Here is an 11,919-nt window from a genome sequence, read left to right on the forward strand (position 1 = left end):
ATCAGTGAGATTGTTCTGTAGTTTCCACATTCTGTTGGGTCACCTTTCTTTGGGATAGGAACAAGTATCAATCTCTTCCAGTCAGTTGGCCAAGTGGTTGTCTTTATATTCTCAAAAAAAAAAATTTAAAAAAAAATGCACTACAGTTAGACCTAAGTATGATTGTTGTTACGTTTATATACAAATAAGTTTAACAAACCAATACAATTCCATAAATATGGCTTCTTGGCTACATTTTAAAAAAATCATCTTCAGTAAGTTGATGTGAGTGCCACAGTTGCAAAAAGAAGATGAAACAGACTTATGTTTCACAAAGTAACCTTTAACGTGCAACTCTTAACAACTATTTCTGAATTAATTACTTTCTCTGCACAACTGATTACCATGAAGATTATTTACCATATTATAAAGTGAAACAATGTAATGTCATGGTTGCTAATACTTTTTCCTGAATATTACTGGTGAATTTGATTAGTATGTGCATTTTTCTAGGATGAAGTCTATCACTTCCATAAGATTCTCAAAAGAATTTGATTAAAAATATCAAGCTAATTTCAGAAACTACTGTGCTTGGTAAATATATCCTAACTAAATATATTTTTTTTCAGAACACTCTTGGTAAAATACCTATTATTTTGCCCTCCAGAACTCTGGTGACATAATAGGTTAACTGTTGGGCGAACCAAAAGGCCTGCAGTTTACACTTAACAATCACTCCTTAAGAGACAAGACCTTAGGCTACTTACTGAAGCAGTCCAGTGTAGACTAATTCCCTCCTGTTAATATTTAAGCCTCAGAAATGTGTTGGCTGAAAGTCAGAATCAACTCAATGGCAACGTGCATCTTTAGCTGTCTGAGTCCACCAGCTGCTCTAAGAAAGACACGCAAGACCCTCCTATGCATTTTATGGCCTCTGTCAATCTACTGGATGGTCAGTTACGAGTTGGTTCCAATTTGACAGTAATGAGAGTTGTTGGGTTTTGTTTGTTGATTTTTTTGTTTTGGGGTTGTTGTTTTTTTTAAGTTAAATAGAAATATTTTGGCTGAAAGCACAGAGTACCAGGGAAATTTCTGTGTTTCATTGACTATGCAAAGGCTTTTGACTGTGTGAATCACAACAAACTGTGGCTGACTCTGAGAAGAAGGGGAGCCCCAGAACACTTGGTCGTTCTAATGTGAAACCTATACTTGGACCAGGAGGCAGTCGTCAGAACAGAGCAAGGAAACACTGCATGGTTCAAAATTGGGAAGGGCGTACGCCAGGGATGCATCCTATCTCCATACCTTTTCAACCTATATGCAGAACAGATTATCTGGGAGGCTGGGCTCTATGAGGAGAACTGTGGCATCAGGATTAGAGAAGATTCATAAACAATCTGTGTTATTCAGATGACACAACCCTGCCTGCTGAAACTGAGGAGGACCTGAAGCACTTGCTGCAGAAGGTCAAGGATTGCAGCATTCAATATGGATTGAAGCTCAACATCAAGACAACAAAGATTCTCACCACTGGGACGACTAGCAGCATCATGATAGATGGTGAAGAGATTGAGACTATTAACAGTTTTAGTTTGCTTGGTTCCACAATCAACATGCTTGGTACCAGCAGCCAGGAAATTAAAAGACAAATTGCACTGCATTGGAAAGTCTGCTGTCAGGGACATCTCCAGAGTAGTGAAGAACAATGATGTCAGTCTGGAGACTAAGGTGCACCTGATCCAGTCCACAGTCTTTAAAATTACTTGTTATGCATCAGAAAGCTGGAAAATGACTAGGTATGATAGAAGGAGAGTTGATTCCCTTGCACTGTGGTGCTGGAGAAGAGTACTGAATATACCATGGACTGCTAGGAGAACAAACAGGTTTTCCTAGAGAGGGTGAAACCAGGCTACTCCTTAGAGGCAAGGATCTTGAAGTTTCGTCTGACCTACTTTGGGGATGTTACAAGGAGGGATCAGTCCTTGGAGAGGGACATTACGCTTGGGAGGGTGGAGGGACAGCGCAAGAGAGGAAGACCCTCGATGAGATGGATTGATCCAGTGACTGGGGTAATGGTGGTAGGTGTGTCAGAGACAACAAGGTTGGCACAGGATAGAGCAGGGTTCAGGGCTGTTGTACACAGGGTTGCTATGAGTTGTAAGCGACTTGATGGCACATAACAAAAGCATGTTTTAAAAGCATGACTTACTTATGCTCTCCCTAGAATACAACTACTTTACTAGGTTAACACATCGCCGAACACTTTTAAATTGACGACTGTGCTTAGAAACACTTTTTTTTTTTTTTTTAAAAAAAGTATTACTGTCATTTTCGGCAACATGTTAATAATTTTTTTTTCTTCAGGGGAAAGCGTGAATTCAGTTCCTCACTACCACAAACTATGCAGATGAGTTTCCCACATTTGGAGAAATCACAGTGGTTAGCACATCCAGAGTGTAATGCATAAGCCTCATCCTGGGACAACCTTCATGATCAAGGTATCTTCCCTGCCAGGTATGTATAGGTCAATAATCTTAATTACAATTAGGACATAATCTATTACTACTGTTTGCTATCCAATCAGAAACATTTTCTAAATCTTGCCATTTCTTTCCATTCTTTCTACCACTGTCTTGACTCAGATCCTAAATAAATAGCAATGTGCTTGAACTGGTTCAACAGGTTCTTAGCTCATTCATCTCTGGTATCATACTCCTCTAATAAATCTTCTATACAAAAAGTGATTTTGTAAAGCATAAGTCAGATTACAGCATTGGCGTTTGCTGTTGTTATGGGCTGTTGAGTCAACTATGACTCAGAGCAACCCTATGAACAGTGCGTGTAAACTGATCTATCCTGCGCCCTCACCATCTGCCATACAACTGACCCCACTGCCACAGTCACTGCGTCAAACCATCTCATCCATGGTCTTCTTATCCTGAACTGACTCTCCACCCTTTGAAGCATGATGTTCTCCAAGCACGGGCCCAAAGTATGTAAGGCAGTGTTTCAGAACCCTTGCCTCCAAGGAGCAATCTGGTTTCACCTTCTCCATGAGACCTATTTGGTCTCTTGGCAGTCCATGGATGTTCAATACTTTTCTCCAGCATCATAACTCAAAGAATCGACTCTTCTTCTGTTATCTTTATTCACTGTCCATCTCAGATGCAGAGCAAACAACTGACAGGACAGTAAATCACACGGGAGGAGACTGTCCATCCTTTTCCTGTGGAACAGCTGGTGGATTAAAATTGTGTGCCTTTGGGATGGCAGCTCAGCTTACCAGTAGGCCACCAGAACTCCCTATATTTTCGTTAAAGCTTAAGTAATTTTTTTACCCAAACTAAAGTCTGACAGAAACATCCCCTAATGAAGAGCAGACTAGATGGCCTAAGTGTGAATTTCACTTCAACTAAAAACAAAACAAAACACCCAGCTCATGAATACTCATGACTAGACCAATAAACAACATCATGGTAATTGGAGAAGATAGTGAAGTTGTCAAAGATTTTATTTTATTATTGGACGCACAATCAATGCTTACGGAAGCATCTGTCAAGAAATCAAGCAACATTGTACATTGGGCAAACTGGCAGCAAAAGACCTCTTTAAAGTGTTAAAATACAAAGATGTCACTTGAACGAAAGTACACCGGGCCCATGCCATAGTATTTTCAATTATCTTGTGAAAAATGGACAATGAATTAAGACTGAAGAATTGACACCTCTGTATTATGATGGTGGTGTTAAGTAGTAAATATATGATGAACTACCAAAAATATGGACAAATTTGCCTTGGAAGTAGGTCTGCTCACTAAAACAAGGCTGGTGATAATTCCTCTCATGTCACTCACTCATTGTAGAGACAAAATTTTAAATGATGCAAGAAGTATCAAAAGAAGATGGAAGGAATACAGACTCACTCACTGTAAAATAAAGAATTGGTCTACACTGAACCACAAGTGGCAAATTATCATGAACTAGTGGTATAGGAGGAAGAAGTTCAAACTGCACTGAAAGCATTGTAAAACTATAAGGCCCCAGGAATTAATGGGAAATCGAGTGACAAGTTTCAACAAGCATATGGAGTCCTGGACGTGCTCATAAACCTATGCCAAGAAATCTGGAAGACAAGTACCTGGTTAACAGACTGGAAGAGATTACCCAGCATGCTGCTATTGTGTGCTGTGGAGCTGGAACCTTCAGTTGACCCCCTAGCAAGTTTTCAGAGGCTTTAAAATGCACAGGAGGAGACTGTCCATCTTTCTTTCTCAAGAGCAACTGGTGGATTCACACTGTTGACCCTTGAGGGTTGACAGTGCAACTTCTTACCAAGGTTCCCTTTCTTGTACTTTGGACATGTTATTAGGAGAGACCAGTACTGTAGATGCAAAGTAATCAATGGTAAAATAGAAGGCCAACGAAAAAAAAGCAATATTCACAAGATGAACTGACAAAGTTGTGGAAATAATGTCGCAAACTTGGGGAAGAGGCTCAAACACTGTAAAAACAGTGATGGCAAGGACATGATATTCAACTGAAGAATACATCAACACTTCAGAGGACTCAGTGGGCAGAAATGACAGGAGTAAGATAAAAGTCATAAACACATGCTTTGTGCTTTTCAGAAATCTGCAAAGCAATAAATAGGAATCCGGTTGCCCTGTGTTCTGCAACACTTAAACCCACTGCCATTCAGTCAGTTTTGACTCACAATGACAGTGTGTGGTCATAATGCCCTACAGGGTTTCCAAAGTCATACAACCTTACAGACACAGACTGCCCTTTCTCCATGGAATGGCTGGTATGTTTGAACCACTGACCTTTTGGTTAGAAGTGGAGTGGTTTAAGCACTGTGCTACCAGTATTTCCTGTTTTCATAATATTTATTCACCTTTTTCATTCTAAGTCTGTCATAAGTGTTACCATAGATTGAATTGTGTCCCTAAAAAAGTCATGTTGGAAATTTTAACTGGTGAAGACTGAAGAAAGAAGGTTTTTCTTTGCAGATGTTTCCAGTTAAATTAAAAAAGTTACATCACAGTAGGACAGGCTTTAGTCTTCAACCTTGGTGGCATTTCTTAAAAGAGTTTTAAAGACACACATGGAAACAATTAAATTCATGAGAAAAACACCATGTGAGGATTCATCTAAAAGCCAGGTAATGCCTGGGCTAGATGGTGAAGATCTTCTCCGGAACGCTCAGAGAGAGTACACAGTCCTACAAGTGTCTTTAATTCCAGCTTTCTGGTCTTCAGTGAATTTCGGTTCTTTAAAGTCACACTTTGCATATTCTGGTGGCTTAGTGGTAAAGAACTGTGCTGCCAACTCAAAGGTTCACAGTTCACCAGCTTCTCTGTGGCAGAAAGATGGGCAATCTCCTCCTATTCAACGGTATACAACAATAATGCTTTGTGGTTGTTTTTTTTTTGTTGTTGTTGTTAGAGAAGCTCTCGGAAACGAAGGCATGTCTCTTATGGTTTTGTATTTTAATTATTCAGATATTTATGAAAGCACAGTAGTAGACTCTGGAAAGAGAATGTGCCCAGGGATTTAGCATCTCTGGGTTTCACCTCTAGTCTTTTAGTTATCAACTTTGAGACCCTGGGGAAGTTTCTTAGTTTTCCAAATTCCTACATTTTGGGGTGGTGATAAAAATAAGTCTATTGTCTCTTTCACTGTCCAGAAAAAGCTTTGTAGAGTTAAGAACATAAAATAAGTCTCAATTAATGGCAGTGCTTGATCTCTACTCTAAAGGTTGGTGGTTCTAACCCACCCAACAGCATCATGAAAGAAAAGGTCTGGTAATCTTCCATTAGGATTACACCAATAAAATCTATGGAACAGCTCTCCTGTGTAACACATGGGGTTGAAATGAGTTGGAATTCACTTGACAGCAACTAATAGCACTACTACTAAAAAAACCTTAGTAAGTCTTGCAGCTCCATATTGTCTTCAACAGAATAGATACTAAATAAACATTTCTTGAATTAGAATGACTGAAATAGAAACAGTTCCAGGACTTCCTCTGAAGCAGCAAGAATAAGTCCTTGTTAGGTGCCACTAAGTCAACTATGATTCCCAGCCACCCTATGAAGAACAGATCTGAGCCCTGCTCTAGCCTGTGCCATCTTCACGACCTCAGATAGGCTCAAATCCATTGTGACAGTCACTGTGTCCATCTTGTTGAGGGTCTTCCTCTCTTCCTCTGATCCTCCACCTTTCCCAGCACGGTGCTTTATCTAAGGACTTACTCTTCTTGACAACACGCTCAATGCATTTGAGACAAATGTACGGTAAATCGCATAAACACCCTCAAATGGCTACACTTATGCTAAATGAGCTGAATTCTTATTAGAATTTCTTTTTGTTTTATAGCAGTTTCATTCACTACCAAAGAGTTATTTCGAGATCTACCCTTAAATACAATGCCACCAGTGATAGGACAGTAAGTATCCAAGGGCATATAAGGATGACCTCTTAATTCAATTATTCAAATTTATCCATCAACATTAATATCAAAGACAAAGAAACTGAAGGTTTTTAGAACTTCTGCACTTTGAAAACTGAGCAAACATGCAATAAAGATGCTTTAGGATGCTGTCAAGAGGGGCCAGTACTTGGAAAGGGACATCAAGCTTGGGAAGAATAGCAGAATGTAGAAAGAGAAGATTCTTATTGAGATGAACTGACACAGAGTCTGTGAAGCAAGGGGCTCCGTCCCAGCAGAGATTGTCAGGAGGGCATTAACTTGGGCATCCTTCCATCTGCTGTATATAAAGTCCCTAGAGTCTGAGACAACTCAATGATACTAACAAGAGCAGCAATGATAAATGTTTAAATGCAAAAGTTGGAAACAAAGAAGAAGGATTAGTAATTCAAAATTATGGCCTTACTGATAAAAATAAGGCTGGAGATTGAGTATGATTTTATACAACCAATGACTTATTCACTATAAATATCCTTTTTTTTTTAAAAAAAAAAACCAACCCAAGCAAAACCCATAAACCAAAAAACAACTATACATAATAGGCCTTTTCAGATGGACTTCACGGGAATGAAATTGACTACATCTGTGAAAACTGTCAGTGGAGAACCTCAATTATCATGTGCACAATTGTAAAAATACAACCTTGAATTTATCTCACTTGATTTAGAGGCCGTACCAAGAACAGTGTGCAGTGAAGACAAATGACAAAAGACCAGGTGAGTAATGGGATGATATTAAGGACATCAGACACAAATATAGCAAAAAGGCCATTAAAATGACAGAAAAGAAGACCAAACTGGAAGTCAGAAAAGACTCTGGAATTTGCTCTAGAATGTAGACAAGCGAAAGACAAATGATGAAATAAGAGAGCTTATTACAAAAGAGAAATGAGAGATTTTGAAATAAAGATTTCAAAAGGCAACTGAAGACAAAGTATTATAATGAAACGTACTAAAACCTGGAGTAGTTGTTGTTGTTATGTGCCATCAAGTCACTTGCAACTCATAGCGACCCTAAGTACAACTGCCCTAAACTCTGCTCTATCCTGTGCCAATCGCACTGTCTCTGACACATTCGTCTCGATTACCCCAGTCACCAAATCAATCCATCTCCTAGAGGGCCTTCCCCTCCTGCACCTACCCTCTACCCTCCCAAGCATGATGTCCTTCTCCAAGGGCCGGTTTCTCCTTACAACATGTTCAAAGCATGTCAGACGAAGCCTCAGAATCCTTGCCCCCAAGGAGCAGCCCAGTTTAACCCTTTCAAGGATGAATCTGTTTGTTTTCTTAGCAGTCCATAGTACCCTCAATACTCTTCTCCAACACCAAAGTTCAAAGGTATCAATTCTCCTTCCATCCTCCCTAGTCATTGTCCAACTCTCTGATGCATAATAAGTGACTGCAAAAGACCATGGCCTGTGTCAGACGTACCTTAGTCTCCAGAGAGACACCATTGGTCTTCAGTACTTTAGAGAGGTCCCTAACAGCTGACTTTCCCATCACAATACGTCTTTTAATTTCCTGGCTGCTGGTGCCAAGAGTGTTGATTGTGGAGTCAAGCAGACTAAAGCTGTGAACAATCTCAATCTCTTCACCATCCATCCTGATGCTGCCAATTGGTCCAGTGGTGAGAATTTTTGTCTTCTTGACATTGAGCCTCAATCCATATTGAAGGCTGCAGTCCTTAATCTTTTGCAGCAAACACTTCAGGTCCTCCTCAGTTTCAGCAAGCAGGGTTGTGTCATTTGCATAACGCAGACTGTTGATAGATCTTCCACCAATCCTGATGCCTCATTTCTCCTCATAGAGCCCCGCCTCCCAGATGATCTGTTCTGCCTACAGGTTGAAAAGGTACGGAGACAGGACATATCCCTGGTGTACGCCCTTCCCAATTTTGAACCATGCAGTGTTTCCTTGCTCTGTTCTGACCTCTTGGTTCAAGTATAGGCTTAGCATTAGCACGATCAAGTGTTCTGGGATTCCCATTCTTCTCAGAGTCAGCCACAGTTTGTTATGGTCTACACAGTCAAACGCCTTTGCATAATCAATGAAGCACAGATAGAGAGCAAAAATTAAGACTATCCTCAACATTTAAAAAGCTCAAAGTATTGAAGAAAAAGCTCCAGTTTTGAACTGCAATACTGAAGGATTTTATGAGCAAAATCTTGCCTGATGCAGGAAGCACCAAGAGAAGATGGAAGGAATACACAGGTCACTCTACCAACAAGAATTGGTTGACATGGAATCATTTGAGGAAGTAACTTATAATTAAGAACCAATGGTCCCAAAGGCAAAAATCCAAACTGCACTGAAAACACCAGTTAAAAGGAAGCATTCAGGAATTGACAGAGGTCAAGTGATGTGTTTAAACAAACAGATGCAGTCCTACATGTATTAATCAATGGACTGGAAGAGATTCTAATTAATTTCCATTCAAAAAAAAGGTGATCCAACAGAATTTGGAAAGCATAAAACAGCATCATTAATAGTACATACCTATAAGTACAATTTTGCTCAAAACTATTATATTAAGAAAACAGCTAGAACAGTACAAAGACTCACAGTTTGGACACGTTACCAGGAAGAGGCCACTCTGAAGAAGGACATCATGCTTGGAAAAGCAGAGTGTCAGTGAGAAAAAGGATGACCTTTATCCAGAAGACTGATATAGTGAATGACTGTAAGCTTAAGCTCAGCATGGACTGTGGATGGGGCAAGATCTCACATGGTTTTGCTCTGTTCTGCATAGGCCCATAGGAGTCTGAGCTGACACAACAGCACCTAATAACAGCATACTTTCAAACAATATTTTTCTCCTGTAATTATCTTCTGTGATTATTATCCAACATTAGGTTGTCAAGTAAACTTGAAGGAGTATGCTACCCTGTTGATAGTGCTAAAGAAAAAGAAATTTTCTTTCTGCTAGTCAATGGTAAAAATATTTTATTTTTATTTCTTCCCTCACAGATCTAGAAATAATAATCTCTAGAAATAAGAGATTCAGTAGTCTAACTTAAGCATATCATATATACCAGAGGCCAAATAAATAGGAATATTATTTACCTATGTAGTAAGAATCTGCCCTGCAATCTCAAAGGCATGTAGTTCAATTCTGCTATAGCTGCTCCATACCAGAAGGGTGGACAATCTCGTCCGGAGTGATTACTGCCTCTGAAAGCACACTGGAGGGTCAGCTATGGCTTGGTTCCCACTCAATGGTACACAACACAACAACATTTCTCAAATAATGATATAATACCATATATGATGCTGTTGTCGTGTACCAGAGTCGGAAACGACCCATAGTTAACTTCCCGGTGGGTTTTCACAGGCAGTTAATTGCAGGAGATGAGACTGCCCATCTTCGTCCTGTAGAGTAGCTTGTGTGTCTTCAGGATTGCAGTGCAACTTCTTGCCACCAGATCTCCCTACACCATATACGCTCATTGTCTATTTGTAATAAGCCTCAGAGATATGCCAAAGACTATCCTAACCTCCAAAATACAATAAGGCTGTTTCTAATGTGTATGGGGTGGGGGTGGGGGAGAAAGAAACATAAGATTTGAAATACTGGTGTTAAAAGTATTAGGGAGTTCTTGTGGGGTGGTCTGTAGAGAGTTGTGCTGCTAACTTAAAAGTAGCATTTCTCTGGAAGTTTGAACCCATCAAGAGTTCCAAAATGAGCAATCTCTTCTTGTGCAATTTGTTGTTGTTAGGTGCCGCTGAGTCAAGTACAATCCATGGTGACCCAATGAACAAGAGAATGAACCCTGTCCTATGCTCTGTCATCCTCAGAATCTCTGATACACTCAAGCCCACTGCAGTACTAAGTCAACCCATCTGACTGAAGATCTCTATTTCACAAACTGTCCACCTTTCTGAGCATGACGCCCCTCTCAAGAAATAGCCTCTCCTAGTAATATGCCTGAAATACGTGAAATGAAGTTTTATCACTTCTGCCTCCAAGGAGCATCTGGCAGCACTTTCTCTCAGACATATTTGTTTGTTCTTTTGGCATTCCATGAAATATTGTGCAATTTACAGACATAGAAAACCTGCTGGAGAGCCAGCTATGAGTTTGTTCTGACTCAACAGCAAAGAGGTGAAAAAGTATCATTAATTACAGATCAAGATGTAATAAAATAGTACAGTAAGAGAAAAGCAACCAGATTCTTTTGGGAACTCTTGTTCATGATTTTAAAGCAGTTTTAAGTACTGTATTAGTGATAAGATTTAAAAACTCAAGTTCTGAAAAGTCCCTCTTTTGAAGCCTAACATTTCTATATTTTCTTGTCTACAAGTCTTGCTCTCTTCTTCAAATCTCCGCACATTGTGACATGGCTATCATAAGAGAAAAGGGTTTCAAGATCTTTATCTTGAATTTCTAAATCTGTAGGTGTGTAATATAAGCCAGTTAAACAGGCATCCATACCAACTCTGAATATCCTGAGCAAGATTGTATAATAGCCCTCAAGCACGTCTTAGCAGAATTTGTACTCTAAAAGGGCAGAAAGATCTTGCCTGTATTCTCATTCTTCAGTGCAACTGTGCTGTTTTCAAAAATTCAAATAAACTTTAAATACCACCCAAAGTGCAGGTAACTCTATAGGTTTAAGGCAATTAAAATATTGAAATATACAGTGTCATGGGACTGTCAAATAGAATTGGAGACTCTCACAAAAAGGCAATGTTGTGGTTTTGTATCATCGAGTAGGACTTGACCCGAAGCTGATCCCCCTGTAGATTTTCAAAGGCAGTAAATCACATCGGAGGAGACTGCTCACCCTTCACCCGCAGAGCAGCTGGTGGATTCGAACCACGTGCTTTCAGGACTACAGCGTGTCAAACAGAATGAGAACAATCTCACAAAATGGCAACAGAAAAAAATGTTTTAAGGTGTCTAACTTTTACTGATACCAACATGAAATATACAGACATATGCACCACCAACAAAGCAAAACGAGGGAAAAAAAAAAAACCAACCCACCAAAAACATCTAAGAGCACAGGGCCTTGAAATAGAAACTTAGTGGGGATGGGTTTTCTCTAGGTTTGTAGGAGAAAGGGCAATGAGGGGGTCAAAGGGCACAGAGAAACTTCACAACTGCTGGAGGATAAGCCTTGGAGGGTTGTCACCTGCTTCCCCTCTTAAAGGTACAACGAATCCCCTCTCCATGTACCTGGGCTGGGGTCGCTCCGAACAGTGAAGGAAATCACATCTCTACCCACTCCCTTCTGCCACTACCCTCTCGGCACTGTCACTCACCTCCAAGGACCGTGCCCAGGAAGATGCATTTTTTTTTGTGACGTTTCAGAAAATTCCACATAGATCTCAGCATCTTCAGGGCCCAGGGGTACGAGGGGCCGCGGTGTCGGGAGTGGTCCGCCGGGGAAGTCGGTCCTCCGACACCAGGCCGGGAACTCGCACCGGCGCCAGTCGGTGCGCACAGGCT

General features: G+C 40.3%; 1 protein-coding gene across 1 annotated transcript in view; it reads right to left on the reverse strand.

Moving 5' to 3' along the window:
• Positions 1-11,805, reverse strand: part of PEX3 (peroxisomal biogenesis factor 3) — a 65,510-nt gene extending 53,705 nt beyond the window's left edge. Inside the window, exon 1 of the mRNA XM_006891664.1 lies at positions 11,733-11,805. Within this exon, the coding sequence (XP_006891726.1) occupies positions 11,733-11,805 (73 nt within the window). The remainder of the gene's footprint in view (positions 1-11,732) is intronic.
• Positions 11,806-11,919: the final 114 nt, after the last annotated feature.

This window comes from Elephantulus edwardii, unplaced genomic scaffold (assembly GCF_000299155.1).
Source record: "Elephantulus edwardii isolate Elephantulus edwardi_28Jun2011 unplaced genomic scaffold, EleEdw1.0 scaffold00102, whole genome shotgun sequence".
NCBI lineage: Eukaryota > Metazoa > Chordata > Mammalia > Macroscelidea > Macroscelididae > Elephantulus > Elephantulus edwardii.